Source organism: Eschrichtius robustus, chromosome 4, assembly GCF_028021215.1.
Source record: "Eschrichtius robustus isolate mEscRob2 chromosome 4, mEscRob2.pri, whole genome shotgun sequence".
Lineage (NCBI taxonomy): Eukaryota > Metazoa > Chordata > Mammalia > Artiodactyla > Eschrichtiidae > Eschrichtius > Eschrichtius robustus.
Window position 1 is genome coordinate 55,331,245 of NC_090827.1, and position 20,144 is coordinate 55,351,388.

A 20,144-nucleotide genomic window follows, 5' to 3' on the forward strand; every position below is an offset into this window, starting at 1 on the left:
GTAAACATTCTGCGGGGTGTGTGTGTTAGGGCGCCATTGCTGGGAGATAGCCTCAGGAGTAGCTGAAACTTTGGTACAATAAAAGCTCATATGACTGCCTGACAAGAGAGAATTACTCCACAAGTTAAAATGCCATAGACAGAGAAAACAAGCAGTAGATTCCAAACTGAGCCCGAGGTCAACAGTCACAAGGTCAGATGGACAGATGCTTTTAATTGTGGAATCAATATGAAATTGAGCTGTTTCTCACAAGGACAACTCTTTGTGGTTGCTTCCGGGAGGAGCAGCAGGGGTTTATATACTCAGTGATGGTTAATTATTTTCTAAAAGACATTTGGTGAGACAAAGTTAAGAGTAACACCAGATGCATCGGTTTCATATGTACTTAGAAAACTATCTCGAGAAGGCTGTGTAATTCATTTGACTTCAGGCTAACCTGCCCATATCATGAAAAAGAATCTATTCTACTTTTCATGATTTATTGAAGAGAAGGAAATTGCAGAGTTGCCTATAGCCATAGCTTTTGCCAGATCCCCTATGATAGTGTTTTTCTCTTTTGGCTACCATGGAGATGGTTCATTTTTTCTTGAGTTCAAGATATTAGAATAGGGTTGGGACGCTTTCTGATGTTAACTCTGTCCTCACTTGGATTGGTGCAGTAGCCTCTTATAGCCTCTTATTTTGTCTTTCTTCCTCTAAGCTCTTTTCACTCCATTCCATATTTATTGCCAAAAAAAGTTGTTTATTTTTCTAAAGGACAAATCTGACCATATAACTTGAAAAAAACTTGACCTACACTAAAATCCAGATACCGTAAATGGCAAATGAAAATTTTCAGTATCTCATTCTAGTGTCTTACTTTTTTAGCTTCACTTCTCATCACTCTCCTTCACCCATCATGCATTTCAGCCTGTTCCTTAAATATGCCATCAGCTTTCTTGCATTCACTCCTAGTACATGCTTTGTTTTGTTTTTAGTTCATAGAATTTCTTTTTTAGAGCAGTTTTAGGTTTACAGAAAAATAAGTGGAAAGTATGGAGAGGTTCCATAGTCTCCCCTCCCCTTCCCTATTCTTAACATCTTGCATCAATGTGATACATTGATGGGCCAATACGGAAAAAAATTATTAACTGAAGTCCATAGCTTACATTAGCGATCACTTTTTTTGTTGTTCAGTTCTATGGGCTTGGACAAATATATAATGACATGTATCCACCATAACAGTATCATACAGCATAGCTTCACTGCCCCAAAATTCCCCTGTACTCCACCTATTCATTCCTTTCTCCCTCTCCCCAATCTCCTGGAAATCACTAACCTTTTTACTGTCTCCAAGTTTTGTCTTTTCCAGAATGTCATATAGTTGGAATCATAAAGGATGTAGGTTTTACAGATGGGCTTCTTTCACTTTGCAGTATACATTTAAAGTTCCTCCATGTCTTTTCAGGTCTTGATAGTTATTACTTTTCATCACCAAATAATATTCCATTGTCTGGATGTGTCACAGTTTGTTTATCCAGCCATCCACTGAAGGATGTCTTAGTTGCTTCCAGGTTTTGGCAATTATGAGTAAAACTGCTGTAAACCTCTGTGTGGGCCTGTGTTTTCATATCAGTTGGATAAATACCAAGGAGCATGGTATCTCATTGTTTTAATTTGAGATTCTCTAATGACATAGGATATTAAGCATCATTTCATATCCTTATATGCCATGTGTGTATCTTTTTGGTGAGGTGGTTGTTTAGATCTTTTGCCCATTTTGCAGCTGGATTGTTCTTTTTCTTGTTGTCGAATATTAAAGAGTTCCGTGTATATTTTGGATAGTAGTCCTTTATTAGATATGTGTTTTGCAAATTCTTTCTCCCAGTCTGTGGCTTGTTGTTTCATTTTCTTAACAGTGTCTTTTACAGAGCAGAAGTTTTTAGTTTTATTGAAGTCTGACATCAATTTTTCCCTTCGTGGATTGTGCTTTCAGTGTTTTATCTAAAAAGTCATCACCAAACTCAAGATCACTTCCATTTTTTCCTATATCGTCTACTAGCAGTTTTATAGTTTGTGTTTTACATTTAGGACTTTGATTCATTTTGAACTAATTTTTGTGAAAGACGTAAAGTCTGTTTCTAGATTCTTTTTTTTTTTTTTCTTTGCATGTGGATTTCCAGTTGTTCCAATACAATTTGTTAAAAAGGCTATCTTTTCCCCATTGAATTGTCTTTGCTCCTTTGTAAAAGATCAGTTGACTAAATTTTTGTTGGTCTGTTTTTGGTCTCTCTATTCTGTACCATTGATCTATTTGTCTATACTTTCACCAATACCACATTTTCTTGATTGTTGAAGCTTTATGGTAAGTCTTGAAGTCTGGTAGTATCAGCACTCTAACTTTGTTCTCCTATAATGTCCTGTTGCTTTAGTACATATTTTTTGATCATTAGGTTTTTCCACTAAAATGAGTTGTTTTATTGGCTAAATAATGTTAACAGTAATAACAATAATATTTAATATTTATTGAACACATACTATACGTCAAGCCCTGTGCTAAATGCTTATCATTGTTTATCTCATTTAACCCCCTAACAGTTCTAAATGATATGCAACATTATTTTATCTATCTGTCAATCTATCTATGTGTCTATCCACCTCTTCTGTTATTCACATTCACGCCCAATGTCAAGGCCTAGGGCTTATAAATACTAAGTGAAAATGCTTGGATGGGGACTCTGGCTCTATAACATTAGCCAGCACTATACCATCTCCTGTATTTATAGATATATATATCAGAATCCAGATGGGTAGAGAGAAAAATAGATACTATCTAGATCAGAGCCAAATTTGGTTTCAAACTACTTGAGAGCTGGAGGAAAAACAGACAACAAAGGCTAATTCCTCCCACATTGGCTGTCAGGTGTTAATCTGCCTGCAAGAGCGTCCACAGTCAGTTTTGCTTTTCCTGTGTCTTTTCTAGTTACCTCTTGTATGTGACATTTCCTAAATTGTGATTAAATTAATGTAATAATAATTTATAACTCTATATAATCTTCCTCTCTTTTGCTAGATGCCATTGCTCATTGTATTCCTTGCTCCTGTCCCTGGCTGCAGAAGAATATCCCCTTCAAAGTGAACCATGTTTTTTGGTTGCCTTTGAAGATAATTAGGTGGGCCCTTTTGGTTTAAGGATTTCAGTGTAATATGTGTAAATAGATAGAGGCTACGTGAGGGAATTACAAAGGAGGAGTCCTTGCAGTCCTGGAACCTGGGCTGGGTTGCTTAATGAAACTTTCTGGTCTTCATCTTTTGGTGGGGCTTCCCTTAACTGGGAGGGTTTCCCAGGTTGTTTGTTCCAGAATGACTTTTTGTCTTCATGAAGACAGAGTAAGGATACCCCTCTCCCCCGCCCCCAATAATTTTCATCTTTAAAGACCTCTTGTCCGGAAGACATCCAGTCTACTAGACTTCTTCCCCACCCAGTAATGATGCCCTCTGGGCATTTCCTCATACCAAGTCACTTAGTGCCTTGCTAGTCACATACTATAAGCGCTACTTGGTGTGTACTACATGCCTGACAATGCACAGGATACCTTACAAACATAATCTTCATAATAAATCTATGAGATGGGCACAATTATATCCACTTTCTAGATTAGAAAACCGAGGATTCTAAGTAATTTATAGAAGGTTACACAGCTGGGAAGAGGCAGATTGTTTTTCTACCCTGGCTGGCTTGACTTCATTGCTTATGTCAAATCCTGACCTTCGTCTCCATGCTCATTTCTTATTACTTCACTATACTTTGAAAACAAACAAACAAACTCACAGAAAAAGAGGTCAGATTTGTGGTTACCAGAGGTGGTGGTGGTGGGGGATTGGATACAGGCAGTCAAAAGGCACAGATATCCAGTTATAAGATAAATATTAGGGATGTCAAGTACAATATGATACATATAATTAACACTGCTGTGTGTTATATATGAAAGCTGTTAAGAGAGTAAATCCTGAGCTCTCATCACAAGGAACAATTTTTTTTCTATTTCTTAAATTTTGTATCTATATGAGATGATGAACGTTCACTAACTTGTAATCGTTTCATGATGTGTATACATCAAATTATTTTGCTGTACACCTTAAACTTATATCGTGCTGTATGTCAATTATATTTCAATAAAACTGGAAGGAAAAATACCCTGATCTTTATCTCCAAGCTCATTTCTTATTACTTTGCATGCTGTTCTCTGATTACAAGAATGATTCTAAGAACCTATAGTTGCTAGATTGATTGAACGAAATCCTGTGGTTCAGTTGTGACTAGCAATACGTATTTGAGAAATAGCTTGTCTCTCTTAGTGACTGATGCAGACAGGAAACAGAGGGAGTCTAATTAGGTTTTATGAAGCCAGACACTTGAAGCCTTGGCTTGAGGGACACCAGAACTGAAAGGGGTGAACGAAGTAAGAAATCAGACTTAGGTATTGAGTCATACAGTAGTCCTTACGTATCTTAAATTAGTGACTTGAGAGATGGGTTAGTTACTCTCATTTCATCCCTCTTTAGAATTCTAAATAGCTCGAAAGATTTATTCAGCTTCCAAACTGACTTCATTAAAGCCAGAGAATAGCTGGTGTTTTGGGAGAATTTAACCACCTCTGCCTAATTGTGTTTCAGGTTTGTAAAATTATTGGATTGGTACAGAATGTTTTGACTACCATACATAGAGCAAAAATGATTCTAAGCCTTTTCATATTTAGAATGCTAGAACTCTTCTCTGTGTCGAATTTGACTGCAAATTCATGGAGCTATGCCCCTTGTATAGTACATGACACTTAGTTTGGTCTTAGTAAACAATTGTTCTATGAATAAAGAATGAGTTGCTAGTTTTATATTAGATTTAAAAATGTTTGTGCTTACTTTTGTTCTTTATAAGGCAATTTCTTTTCTTCCACCCATTCCCCTCCCTCTATCCTGCCTTGGATTAGGAATGCTTGTCCATGAACCAAAAAAGCACATCTAGGAGATGTCTCTTTGCTGCATGTTAAAAACTTGTGCACACATTACTTTAAGATCCCTTTGGGGGTACCCTTCTCATGCCTGTCATTCAGAATCTCATTCAAGTTTATTCTCAGGTCCCAATCTAAGATCTTCTGAATTGCTTATTCAGGTTACCACGGTGTCCTGGGCCACTTCTTTGAATTCTAGTCTCCTTAACCTTTTTATATATTCCTAATATATAAGAATAGTAAATGCTGCTGAGTCAACAGAAACTTAAAGGTTAGACCTGCCACATCTCTGCAACATATTACGGCAGTTCCCTGGAGGCTAATGTTTATTAATGACTACTTTGAACCTGAATTCTATGAAGAATGTCTGGGTATTGCTAGATTACTTTTATAAGTGCATTTATTTTCTGTTTCTACCATCCATCTTAGGTGACCTGCATTGATTATTTGGTTGCATCTGTTTGAAACTTAGAGGCTGTTTATGTCTTTGTCTTTGTTGTAAACGTTCATGATGATTCCGGTAGTGCTAGTGAAATCAGTCTAAGCTTTTATTTCTCTCTGAGTTTGAAATTTGGAGAGAGAGAGGGCCAAGAATGTGTGAGATTTATAACTTCAAACTTCCATCTATCTCTTATTAGATAATAAGTGGTCATTCAAACTTAGTTTACAAGTTTCTTGGGTTATGGCTGTCAAAAATTACACGTGCAAAGGTATGAAATTTAAGTAGCTAGCTTAAAAAGACTTAAACCTTATGATAATTAATCAAAACAGTATTTTCCAAACTTCAGCCTTTCAAGTTCTTTTTGATTTTGCTCGTATGTGCTTATTAACTGCAGGTGATTTCTTTTCTATTTTCACTGAATTGACTCAGTAAATCTAACTATCTTACTGAACCTCAAAATTTTGTGGTGCCAATTATTTATATTTCTAATGAATGTTAATAAATACGTAGCTATTGAACTAAAAACCATTTTTTAAAAAAATAAATTTTATTTATTTATTTTTGGCTGCGTTCGGTCTTTGTTGCTGCGTGCGGGCCTTCTCTAGTTGCGGCGAGCGGGGGGCGACTCTTCATTGCGGTGCGCGGGCTTCTCATTGCGGTGGCTTCTCTTGTTGTGGAGTACAGGCTCTAGGTGCGCGGGCTTCAGTAGTTGTGGCTCACGGGCTTCAGTAATTGCGGAGTGCGGGCTCTAGAGCGCAGGCTCAGTAGCTGTGGCGCACGGGCTTAGTTGCTCCACGGCATGTGGGATCTTCCTGGACCAGGGCTCAAACCCGTGTCCCCTGCATTGGCAGGCAGATTCTCAACCACTGCGCCAGGGAAATCCCTAAAAAACATTTCTGAATCAACTAAAATCATGCCTCATAATCCCCAGTCTGCCTATTACATCCTGAGACTCACTGGATTAGTAACTACTCTGGGACCTACACTGAGGATATTCTTTACAGGAAAATAATAGAGCATTGTACCATAGGTTGTCATTTTTTGGACAATCTTGGCTTTAGGATATAAAGTAAAGGATGTAGAAGAACTCCCATGCCTCTGTTTTACCTTCTGGTAACTGCCATCCAGAAGTTTGTAACAGCGAGCGTTGTCAGAAAAGCCAAACTTAACAGGCACACACGGCTGGAGAAAAGTGCCAATACAGCAACACCAACTGTGCCTCCTCGAGGCTCCCGAAGTGCAGATGTGTCATTTTCTAAACCAGGGGGAGGTTTCTTAGTGTAGCCACTCAGGGAGCTGTGAGAGTTGTGACATTAACAAGCCTCTGCTGCGGTAGCCGCTCGTTGGCGTTTTTTATCTTTGCCATGCTGACATCCGAATCGCAGTTTTGTTGTGATGCTTTTGACAGCTGTCCGGAGAGAATGACCAAGGAGAAGAGCAGGTAACGCAGGCCGTTTGTGCAAAACGCTTATTAGGTGGGATGCTTGGGCCAGCAAAGGGATGGGGAAGAACGAAGCCAAGTGCCAGCTCCTCCGCATGGAGGGACAAAGGGAATCAATGCGTAGCTTCCCTTCTGGAAGCGTGGGGGAATTGATTGCTTACCAAACAGCGATGAGCGCTGTGTTTCTCTTTATGAAACAGAGCGGACTGAGAGGAGCGGCGGTGGCGGTTGGGAAGTGAAACTCCACTAGGGAATCCCCAATTCTCTGCCCTCTCTCAGGTCCTTGAGCAACATGGGAAATGGTTCCGTGAAACCCAAACATTCCAAGAATCCAGATGGCCACTCCGGGAACCTCACTACCAGCGCCCTCCGGAGCAAGGTGACAGAGCTGGAGAGAGAGCTGAGGAGGAAGGATGCCGAGATCCAGGAGCGGGAGTACCATTTGAAGGAGCTACGGGAGCAGCTGTCCAAGCAGACTGTGGCCATTGCAGAGCTCACGGAGGAGCTCCAGAACAAGTGCATCCAGCTGAACAAGCTTCAGGATGTGGTGCACATGCAGGGGGGAAGCCCGCCGCAGGCATCTCCAGATAAAGTGCCTCTTGAGGTCCACCGCAAGACCTCGGGATTGGTCTCCCTCCATAGCAGGAGGGGAGCGAAGGCTGGTGTGTCTGCTGAGCCCACCACCCGAACCTATGACCTCAACAAACCCCCTGAATTTTCCTTTGAGAAAGCGAGAGTCAGAAAGGACTCCAGGTAAGTTCCCACCCGGTTTTGGACTCAGGTGGCCTTAAATATTATGAAACATTAGAACGCTATTTATTGAGTCTCCTCAACGGAGAAGCGCGTATTAACCCTTTCAGATTTGGGGATAGAGGGGCTTCTAAAAGGGTTTTGTTTTGCAACAGGGTCTCCCTTTAAGCAGAGCTTCTCTTTAAAGGAGGACTCGTGCTTTACCTGGACTTTGATTTGTGATTTGTATAACTGAGGAGCCGAGTTTACAAAAGTCATTTCTGTTATCTTGAAAACCCTAGGGGAGTGAAGAGGTGGCTTTAGGAAGTCTGCCCTTCTCTCTTCCAAAGAAGTAGACTTAACGGTGTACACAAATCACACTGAATTATGAATATGTATAGCAAAAGCCACTTCTCAGCACTTAGTCTGCAAGTGTCATGAAAAAGGGATCAGCTGATGCCTCAGAGGGGGGTGCATTCATTCATTCATCCCACAGTTTTAGTTAAGCACTGCCTTCTCCCAGCCACTGTGTTAGATGCTAAGTATATATCAGTGAATAAATAGACACAGAGCATTTCCTGTGGGAAAATAGTATACACAGGAACAAGTAAACATTGTGTAATTATTAATTAAGATGAATGGTGTGATGAAACTGACAGTATAGTGGGTGGTGTCTGGGAATTAAGGGGGAGAGAAGGTCAAGGAGGGAACAGAATTGGGATTGTCATGGAGACCTGGTGGAGGAGGTGACCTTTAACTGAGACCCAAAGGAGAAAAAGGAGGACAGACCAGGTAGAAAGGGCACTTACTTCAGGCAGAGGGAACAATTAAAAGCTAGAATTAATTTTAAAAATAAGGATTTTTAAAAGAACGTGTAAATATTTCCCACAGTATTCTTGTGTGTGTGTGTGTGTGTGTGTGTGTGTGTGTGTGTGTGTGTGTGTGTATGGGTACGTTTCTTTTCTGGCTCAAGTTTGAATTTCCTAACCAGGAAAGATCGATTAGAAACATTATGAGTTAGGGTCTCCTTTCTGAGCTATTTTTAAATGAGTAAATATTTATTAGTTGAAATTAGATCTTTTGCCTTGATAATGTCTTGGCTGAGCCTGGATCCTTCTTGCAAAATCCAAGATTTGTGAAATTAAAACAACTTTAATTTATTCACACACATAAATAATATAAATCAAGATAAAACATCTGACTTAAATAAATGATTAATTTTGATAACAGGATTATAAAGGGAGGTTTAATTCATCAATTTGTTGAGAGTGCTTGGCACATAGTGAATGAGCAATAAATGTTTGTTAAGGAAACAAGTCATGCCGGATTATAAATGCATAATACTCTGTGGTTGAAAGAATCTGATTGACATTAGAGTTCAGAAGACTTTTTTTAAGCCAAGAGTTTATTTACTGGTTGGCTTAAAAAGGTCTTATCTATTCCCATTGCAAAAATAATAATTATTTATTTTTAATGGTGTGAATTCAGAAATTATAAATGTTGCTTACAAACTTACGCTTGTTTTTCAAAAATTGAACATCATAGTGTTCTCTTTTGATGTATAAGAGATATATGCACATATAATAATTGTATTATGCATTCTCTCTATATACGTACTATACACATACATATGTTATACATACTATATATGTATACGTAAGACAATATATTATTTACCCACAAAATTTCTTTCAAATAACAATGTGCTTATATATCTAGGAGAAGTGCGAGAGAATTTAATAGTAATTCATCTTCTTTGACCCTCTTCCTACATATTCCACCAGATTTCTCCTCTTGAATGAAGATTATTTTCAATTATTTTTTCCAAAGACTTATGCCCATCTTGAGGCAAAACACTATTCTCCTGGTGTTAGGTAACAGAACAATCCAAGATAAGTACATTCTTCTGTATTTTTTATTAGCTCTATTATAACGAGGTAAAGGAAATCAATAGCTAAGCACAGTTAGTTTTTGGGCCAAACCACCTGTCTGTAGTGAGTGGGACACAGGAGAGGAAAGACATTATAGCCCTTATAAGGATGGATGAATAAGGATGAACAATGATTCCCCTCATCCATCATAAAGGCAGGCCCAGTGGGTACAAGTTTGTGTTGAGGATACGGTGAAGAAATGGGATAACTGATTCCTTAATGATTAAATCCTAAAGAGACCAAATTAGATTATTTATGCCTTCATAATCCCTTTATGCTTTCATAGAGCCTTTTGGTTCTAAATTGAAAAATTAATTAGAATATGGGAACCACTCTTTTTTCATTGACTGGTTTATGTCTTATTTCCCCTTGCAGACATTTGTACCTGAATTTTCCCTGCAATTTCCCTTACAAAATGTCTTTCCCCTTAAGTCTGGAATAAGTGGCTAAACGCAGATAGCTAACATCAGTTCAGAGATTTAAAAATGTCCAGTTCTTTGAAAGTGCTCAATATTACAATTCATTTTCCATTTGCAAATAGTTCCAGTTTTAGAGAAAGTCTGTAAGTAAAGTTTGGATAATTTATCCAAATTTATCCTTTACACAGTCTATCAAAAATTTTGTAAGAAAAAACTTTCTGGAAGTTAGAACATTAGAAAAGATGAGAGCACCATTCACTGATAAAAAGATGATGGACAATGTCCATTGGTTTGGCTACTTTTCCAAGCAGTTCCTGTTAGATTTTAAAGAATTTAAGGTAGCAGTCCAAATGGCTCCTTCATTTAGTTTTAGGTTCTCATGATTTATTTGTTGAACTTTATAAAGTTTCCTGGCTGACTTTATGAATAAATTTGTTTTTACTAATATGTGTCAACTACATTTTGGATCAGGTTCCCCCTCCACACTGGATCAGAAAGTCATTGAATGGTTTTTTAGTCTTTTTGTTGAACAGGATGTCTCTGATGAGTACTTAACAATGAGCAAGAAAGTGGGGGGAGATTCCAGCCCTCCTGCAATCAACAGTGTGGGGGAGATATGAAGTACTGAGAGAAGCCAGAGAATAACATTTGGGGGGGATGATAGATTTCGAATTTGAGGATTCAGATTCGGTAATTGATGAGAGACTCTCAAACGCATGCCACCGCGGTCTGGGAGTTTGCTGAGGCCCCTGTGCTCAAATGTGTTGTAAATGGCATGTGAACCTCAGCAACTGCCAGGCAGCCCACTCATGCCATCTTTGTTGTCTTGTACCCAGCAAGTGTACTTGTAAGGTAGGAAGGGGGAGCTTAAATAGTATAGTTGCACCTCCCTGCTTTATTTGGAGGAACTCATACGCTCTTATGGCATTGGAGAACTCTTCTAATTTGTCTCTTGCCAAATTCAAGGGGCTACTTTTTAAGATCAGGTTCTAGAATAACTCAGTGCTGTTCAAGAGAATTTTCTGCAATGATGGAAATGTTCTGTAATCTGTGTTGTCTGATATGGTAGCCAACAGCAGAATGTAGCTGTTGAGCCCTGGAAATGTGGCTAGTGCCACTGAGGAATTGAATTTTTAATTTCAAGTTATTTTCAAATTAAATAGCCACATGTGTCTAATGGCCACTGTATTGGATACTGCAGTTCTAGATTATGTGGTTTTGACTGTAACCGCTATCTTTTGAGGTGGGAATTGTGACCGTAGTGAAGTTTGAGAGAACTTACAGACAAAATAAGACCTGTATTCGGTACTAGGACAATGTCACAGAAAATGAAAATGAGCCTGGCAGATTGAGGTGGGCAAAATGTGGAATCCCTCTTCAGCTGAATGAAACCTGCAGTCTATCATAGCCTTTTGTAGGGACTTGGCCCACTGACTGTTACAGATCTTCAGAAGCATACAACCATGTGGGCATGTAGCCCGTTTTATTATAGGTACTCAGCCTTTCTGAAGTATCATAAATCATGATGAGTCAGAGCATTCCAGCATATCAAATGCTCTGATCTCTGATTTAAATCTATTACAGTAACTATCAGAAGACTTTAGAGCTGGAAGAACCTTAGAGTTTGTTTCAGGCTTCTCCCCTATTGGAGAAGTGAGGAAACAGGTTCAGGGGAGTTGCAGAATAGGCCATGGTAAGTGGCAGAGCTAAGATTAGAACCCAGGATTGACTTTGAAACCAGTTCTTCCCCTCTACAATCCCCAAAACGGTTGCCCAAAGTCTGGATTTGCCTCTGGGTAGGTATCAAGCCAAAAGACACTACCAAACCAAAGAGCAGGAGAAGGAAGGATTTATTTCTTGCAGCAAGTAAAGAGAATACCGAAGATATTTCCCCAAGCAGTACGTCCCTGAACAGCAAAATTGGGAAAGTTTTAAGCTAAGGGTGCACGCATATTTATGAAGGAGCTTGGGCAGTGTATGCATATTCATGGAGGAGAATTCAGTGTAGAAATGGGGCAAAGACTGACAGAGTCCTGGCTCTAGTTGATTGAAATCAATAAAGGTCAGCATGATCATTCCTTCGGTTCCAGTTAGTCTGGTGGTTGAGTGCTTGAGGGGGTTTTGGATCCTGCAGAATAGCTCAAGAATGTGCTTCAGACTGATCTTTATCTTCGAAACAGAACTGGGAGTCTTTACAACTGATTTATTGTCTCCAATATGGTTATTTTCTGGCCTGATCAAGAGCAAGCATTGTGGCCAGACTTAGATCACAAAATGGCTTAGGCCTAAAATGGCTTCTCTTACGTCAAGAAAGATATGTCTGGTTCTCTTCCTCTGGGGGTCCCCAACCCTATCTACCTATACTAGTGTTCTTAACCCACAAAGATCAAAGGGCTCAAGTCAGGTTAGTTTGGGCACCAGTCTGCTTTATTTTGTTACACTGTATTGATTGGTAGGAAGAACAATGCTGCTTCCTGGCTTCTTCCAAGCAGAGTTGAGCAGAGCTTACCCATTTCATTAATATTCACCAAGTGCTAGATCTTCAGAGTTCAGGCCTCTGTGAAAAGGACACAGAGAATGGATTTGATCCATCTGATGGTACAGAGTGATATATATGGAGGGGCACGAATGGGTTCTGAAACAAGTACAGAGCTTCTCAGGGCTGAGAACTGAATATCAGTGGCAAAGGTGGGCGAGAAAGAGCTCAGATTGCATTTCTGTCCATGTCTGACCTGCCTTGAGCACCAAGACAACCATGCCTGCAGAGGTCAGACCTTTTACTGAAATTAAATTTTCTGTTGATGTAGACATTGTTTAGCAAACTTCAGCACCAGCAGAACAAAATTATGAGCTCGTGCAGAATGTCTGGTGGAACACAGGCAAATTAATCAGAGACATCTGGCAAGTCGCTGGTATGACTTCCTTTCACTGAGAACGCTTTAACTATCATCTGAAACTATTGTTCTTCTTTGAAAAGGAGAGGTAAAACAAAGACTTGCCATCTGACTTCGGATGTTGACTCCAGTTTTAGGAAGGGCAATGAGTCTCATTTGTCACTCCCACCCCAGGAGCAGAATAGGTAAAAGTGGAAAATGCTAGTGAGTAACCCATTTAATAAACAAGATGTGGAAAAACAGCCAGGAAGAAAGAGTATGTTTATTATTATTTGTTCTTCCTTTCGAGAGCAGTGCCGAGCATTTGAATGTGCATTATAGAAATACAGCTCTTTTACTGAGCAGAAGTGTTTGCTTGGAATGATAATGATAATAGTAATAACAACATTTATACATCGCTAATGATGTGCCAGGCACCACACTGAGTGCTTCACAAATATTGAATTATTTAATCCTCACAACAAACGCATGAAATAGATATTATTATCACAATCATAACAGATGTGATTATGTATCATTTTATATATGAAGAAACTGAGGCTTACAGAATTAAATAACTTTGCCTAAGGCTACACAGCTTTTAATATTGGAACCAGGATTCAAAACCAAGAAATCTGCTATCTAAAGTCTGTTCTAAATAAAGACTGACTGTATAGCACAGGGAACTGTATTCATTATCTTGTAATAATCTATAATGGAAAATAATCTGAAAAAGAATACATATATATAACTGAATCACTTTGCTGTATACCTGAAACTAACACAATGTTTAAACCAAGTATACTTCAATAAAAGTCTGTTGTAACAACTGCAATATCCCACTATACCAAAATGAAAATTAGAGGAGGATTCTTCATATTTTAGTTGGGAAGCCTTGTAAAACATTAAATAAATAATTAGAAATAGATACGTTTCTAATTTTTTTTTGACATGGTTACAAACAGCTCCCTGCTATTGTTGTCAGGATGTTTGAAATCAGAATGTTTGATAGCAATAATGTGCATTTAGACATCCAGATCAGAGCTGGCTCCTCAGGGATGGGGTGAGAAAACCAAGTGTTTGGGCAACTGCTAGACATCTGTTGTGTGCACGACTCTTAGAGCCGGAGCAGCCTGCAAAGTGAATGTCTCCCCTTGGGGTTGGAGAGGGGTGTGGAGGGGATAGGCAGTGCTGTTAAACTTCAGAAAAAGGAGAGGTTAGGAGCGCGGAGGAGTTGAAGAACCTGCCTAGAATTCAGTGGCAGCTGCCTTGACGCCTCAGAGAAGTGAGATAGATTTTGGCAGATTTTCCGAGTCCTGGCACCCAGCGCCCGTGACTTCCTGCCCCTGCCTTTTCTTCTTTCTTTCTAGAAGTCAAAGGGCTTGGGCTCTCTTCACTCTGCACCCCACCTAAGCCCTCTCTCAACCTCTCAAATTACCCTCTGCTTGGTTTACAGTCGCCCTTTGTTCCTTCTCACTTTGTCCTCACATCTTCCAGTCTGTGAGTTGCTAGGTGTTAGGAAAAATGTGTAATTAAGCCTCCGGAAACGCTCAGGACTCAAGGACTAATCGTTGTGAAAATCAAAAATCGAAGTGCTTATTTTAAGTTCCCAGCCGACTCGGAACCACCCTTCCCTTGCCTGGTGGTCGGCGTTCCTGAGTTACCGCATGTTCTGTGATGTTTTTATGCTACTGCACAATGACCACAGCCATTTTTGACCCCATAACCTTGGCTAGAAACATTCCCTTTACGCCTTCAGATGAACACATTCAGTTCAACAAATGTTTATCGAATATTGAATTCTTTAATTTTGCTTCCTTTCCTTTCTTGTCTGTAGTTCTTTCTGTCTCCTCTCCCCCATTTCTTTCACTTATATGTTTATTTTGTTTGCTTCTAATTTTCCTCCTCTCTCAGCATCAGACTAGTCAAGGGCCATCAGTACCAATTTCTAGTACCTAGTATAGGCCAGACACACTGAGTTATCGCATTTATTTTCATAACAAACCTACCGGGTGAATATTATTGTATGAGGCTTACCAAGCGTAAGTAACTAGCCCATGGTGGTCCTCAGTAGTGCCTAAAGCTGGGCAACCTCACCTAGATACCGAGACAGCTGCCACTTAATCGGAACAACTCTGAAACCTACACTTATTATATTTTGCCTGCTCTCTTACTACTTTATGGGATATTTATAGCAGTTTGTGGATCTGCTTGCCTCTAAGTAAGTTACTCCAGGTGAATATAGCAGGGCTGGCTTTGAACAGCTGTCCTGGGAGCCTGGGCAGAGCCTCCAGCTCTCCTTACTTATGGCTTTTAAGTGTCCTCTGAAATGCGTTACTCTTTCCTGACCCATTTTTTCCCTCACACACATTTCATGCCATTCTGGACACTGCCCATTTCCTTGCTAGATTCCCAGGAAAGAGTGTAGTAGAAATAGTATGGTTGAGAAGACAGTGACCTTTTCTCCTTGCTTGTCTAATCGGAGGGAGGCATCATTACTGACCTCTGCCAGTGCGGTCAGTTTCCAGGGCGCCTCCCCTTTCTTTGAAAAGCCTGAGCATCTCAGCTCATCACCTGACTAGGGTTTAAACTGCTTCTCAAGAAGGGGGAAAAAAAAATCTAAAGCCAAGGAAAAGCTTTTCAGTTTTTAGACTCTGGAAGTACCTTCTGTGTGAAAGATATATTTGTTGTAATGATCCTTTAACTAAACCTGTTTTCGTTCTTTAAAGTCTCATTTTAAGATAATTTGCTCTCCTCCATGCAGACTTTCCTTAGAAACATTGGTGAGTTGTAGATTTTTCAGTGCAGTCTTGTTTGACAGGTTTTTGTTTTTGTTTTTGAGATCTATGGTCAAGAATCCCCAATTTCCTTTGAATCCTACCAGGAGTGTTTGTTTGTCATGACAAATTAATTTGACTTAGTAAATTCCAAGCATCAACTTTCGTGGTCTTTTTGGGGTTTACAAATCAAGCTCTGAGAAATATGAAGGAAAGAAAGATCTGTAGCTTCCAGTCTCTTCTCTCCAGATGAGGTGCGAAAAAGGGAGGTAAAAAGTGAGCAGGAGAAGATACTACTTGATAGTCCTTGGAACCAGAAACTCAGGGAAACCCAGGTGTGTTAGTTTTCTATTGTTGGATAACAAGTTACCACAAACTTAGCAGCTTGAAACCATGCATATTTGTTATCTCGGCATTTCTGTGGGTCAGGAGTCTGGGTGAGGCTATTTAGGTCATCTGCTCAGGGTTTCAGCAGGCTGCAGTCAAGGTGTCAACCTGCTGTGTTCCTTTCTAGACCTTTCTAGTGGAAGAGGTCCTCCTCTAAGCTCAAGTGATTGTTGGCAGAATTCAGTTCCTTGTGGTGGTAGGACTGAGGTCCCCATTTTCTTGCTGGCTGTCAGCCAGGGGCTGCTCTCAGCTCCTAGAGGTCTGCCCAGAGTTCCCTGTCATATGTCCCCCTCATATGACAGGGGCCCTCTCACAACATGGCTGCTTACTGCTTCAGGGCCAGCTGGAGAATCTCTTTACTGTTGGCTAAGATGAAGTCTTACACAACATATGCTGGGTGACCCTCCCATCACAGTTGCTATATTCTGTTGTCAAGGAGCAAGTCCCAGGTTCCATCTCCACTCAGGGGGAGGGGATTGTATAAGAGCCTGACACCAGATGGGTAGAGACAGTAGGGCCATCTTAGAATTCTGCACACCATACCGGCCCCTTTGCATCTCTGGTATGAGATTCTCTGACTAAGAATCTGGCCATGCTAAAACCATATATGAAAAGCCATGTAAAGCCATATATAAAAAGCCCAGAGTCTTGTACATGTATATTCATAGCGTATTCACAAGATGCAAATACTCACTGATGGATGAATGGGTAAATAAAATGCAGTATATACATAAAATGAGATACTATTCAGACTTAAAAAGGAGGGAAAGCCCTTCCTTTCTCATGCTACAATGTGAATGAATCTTGATGACTTTATGCTAAGTGAAATAAGTCAGACTCAAATTATTCCACTTTATATTAGGTACCTAGAGTAGTCAAATTTCCAGACACATCAAGTAGAATGGAAGTTTCCAGGGGCTGGGAGGAGCAGGGAATGGGGAATTATTGTTTAATGGGGACAGAGTTTTAGTTTGGGAAGATTAGAAAAGTTCTGGAGATGGGTGGTGGCGATAGGTGCAAAATAATGGGAATATACTTAATGCCACTGAGCTGTGCACTTAACAGTAGTTAAGATGGTACAGTTTATGTTGTGCATTTTACCACAATTGAAAAAAAAAGTCCTGGGGCTGATTTGACAGCATGCCTCTAAGTGCCAGACTGTTTCAGTTTCCATATAGGATGCTGGAAGGAGGTAGAGTGATGATTTTCTCTTTTCTTAGTTTTTTTCCTCTTACTGGTTATCTTGTAAAGGAGAATAAGATACAGCAAAGTCTTGTGACAAACGAACATCAATTGATTATTGTTAATTAATCAGCCATTAATTACTTAATAGTAATTGATTGATTGCTTGTTGAGCCTTCAATGGAGGCTTGTTCCCAGTGCTGTGGGAAAATAGAGGGAAAGAACAACTTCAAACTCCCTTGTGTTTTCTTGTTTACAGCTGTAATTCTTAAGCTTAAGTGCACATTATAATCACCAGGGAAGTATTAAAAAATATTGATGTCCTGGTATGACCCCGAGGGAGTCTGATTAAATTGGTTTGAGGTAAAGGCCCTGGGTATCAGGGTTTACAGAAGGTCCCTTGATGATTCTAATGTGCAGTGACAATTGAGAACCATTTTGTTATAGGAACAGGCTTCCCTGCAGCTGACTCTAGAAATATTCAGTTTGACACTCTAAGAGCAATGCTCATTACAGACATCTAAGAGAACTATTTACCATTTCTACCTAATTACCATGCAGCGCAATGATGATTATGCATGTCACTGAGTGTGTCAGATTAACTTCCTTATATGTTTTGGTTTTCAACATTTCATTATTAAACTCTGTTCTTTGATGCTCCCGGGAACTGGATCATCTGCACACATTTAAGAAGGGGAGAGAGAAATGTTTGTTGTAAGCATGAAGTAACAGTAAACATGATTCAATTACAACTGTACTTAATTACGTGGGCAATAGGGTAAGAGAGTTGACAGGACAAAGTCATGCTCATTTTCTGATTATTCATGGATGACGTCATCTTTTCATGCTGGTTCCTCAAATTATAAACCTGTGCATTTATTAGCTATTTTTTTCTTGCTGGTTTATTACTCAAAAAATTTGGGGGAGAAATAAATAGATGTTTATCTTGCTTATTTTCTGTGCCTGTTTAGTGGGTGATGGACATTTCCCACCTCCATTCTTGTCTCTGTACCCAGGATTTTTAAGCTAGGAGAAAGAACTTGAATGTCCTTTAGTATTAATTTTGTTGAGTCCCTACTTCGTGCTAGGTGCAATTCTGATTTTAGGTAAGAGGATGAAGAAAATGTTGTCACCCTTGAAGATCTCGGCCTCTTTGGGGAAATTAAAATGTATTGCAGTCTTGTGTGATTGATATTCTAAGAGATGGGTGTATAAAGGAGGGAGGGGGCATCCTGTGCTTGGTGGGATCAGGGACACCTCCATAGATAAGCCGACGTTGAGCTGGGTTTTGAGGAGGAATGGATGGCTGGGAGACAAAGCGGCCTGGCACATTTGGGGACCTGCAAGCAGTTCAGTGGGCCTGGGGTACCCCGAGCACGGGGAGGCTGGCCAGGCGGGGGACCTGGAATGTCAGGAGTTTTACTCACATTGTGAAGGAATCTCCCTTAATAAATAGTGGCGGTTCGCAAGTATAGAGTTTTTAGAGCTATTTTAACTCGAAGGTTTTAAAGTTGCTGGTAATTTGCTGACATATAATAGTACAGCTATTCCTTCTGTAATATATTTTATGTGCCAGGCCATGTTCTCAGTGTTCACTATTGTTAGCTAACTTAATTCTCATAGAAATCCTATGACCTGTGGACTGTGTTTATTGTCATTTTATAGCTGAGAAAACTTGAGATTAAGTGACTTGCCCAGGGTTCCACCGTTCGTAAGTGGCAGAATTAGGAATCAGACCCTGGCATTCCAGCTTTAGATCGTGGGCCCTCGACAAATATGCCTTCTAATATACTTTCTATTTGTATATATAATTAAGCTATGATATGCCACACAAGTAAAGTTGCCTCGGCCTTTGTGCTCACAAGAAATTCTTGACAGATAAGAAAGTAGGTGGAGGCCCCTGGTCCCTGCTTGGCACTGAGCCTTGTGCAAAGAAGTTTGCAAGACACATGCTTTGTCTGACCTGACAAAAACAAACAGTGAGAACACAGGGTTCTAGTAAACAGGGCCAGAGAAGGAAGATTGAGGGCCCAGCTTAACAAGAACTGTCAGTGGACTTTGACAAATTAAACTTCCTGAAGCAACTTAGAGGACAGGAATTTATTGCTTCAAAGAATACTGATTATGTAAGTAGGGGGTGTAAAAGGATTATGGCACACTACCTCTAATGTACATAAATTCGAGATCCAGCCCTACTGGAGGAACTTTGAACTAAGCAGAGAGTCTTGGCAGTGCCTCTTTCTTTCATCGTGGTTTCCAGAACTTTTCATATCCCACCCTTCCCCACAAGAAGCATACCATAACCACTACTGTTGCCAACTACTACTATCACTGCCATTTATTAGGCATATTATTAGCACCTTATCTGAGTTCACATGCATGGTATCCTTATGTCGCAGGTATGATTACTAAGCTCTATTCGCAAAGAAGAAATCTGAGGTTCAGAAAGGTTAAGGTCACACAGCTAGGAAGTGGCAGAGCTGGGATTTGAACCTAGGATCTTCTGCCTCCAAAGCTATGTACACATTTTATTTTTTAAATGAATTTTTTATTGACGTGCACAAATCATAACGTGAACACGCCCATGTAACCACCAAACAGATCAGGAAATAGAACCTCACCAGCACCTCAGAAGCCCCTTGTGCTCCCTTCCAATCCCTATCCATTATCTACTTCGAAGGTAGCCACTATCTGCACTAGTTTTATCATAGATTACTCTGCCTATTTTTGAACTTTATGATAGTGGAATTATAGAGTATGGACTCTACAGACTCTGGCTCCTTTAGTTTATATAGTGAGAGTCATTTATGATATTGTGTGTAGCGATGGTTCATTAATTATCGTTGCTCTATAGTGTCTGTTGTGACTATGCTACAACTTATCAGTTCTACTGTTGATGGACATTTGGTTGATTCTGGTGTTTAGCAATTTTGAATAACGCTGCCATGAACATTTTTGCACTTTTGATTTATATA

At 39.9% G+C, this 20,144-nt stretch overlaps 1 protein-coding gene across 1 annotated transcript in view; it reads left to right on the forward strand.

Moving 5' to 3' along the window:
* The window catches only part of PRKG2 (protein kinase cGMP-dependent 2), a 93,613-nt gene that overhangs the window by 2,526 nt on the left and 70,943 nt on the right, over positions 1-20,144 (forward strand). The window contains exon 2 of the mRNA XM_068542118.1: positions 7,151-7,624. Coding sequence (XP_068398219.1) covers positions 7,164-7,624 — 461 coding nt within the window. The 5' untranslated portion in view covers positions 7,151-7,163. The remainder of the gene's footprint in view (positions 1-7,150; positions 7,625-20,144) is intronic.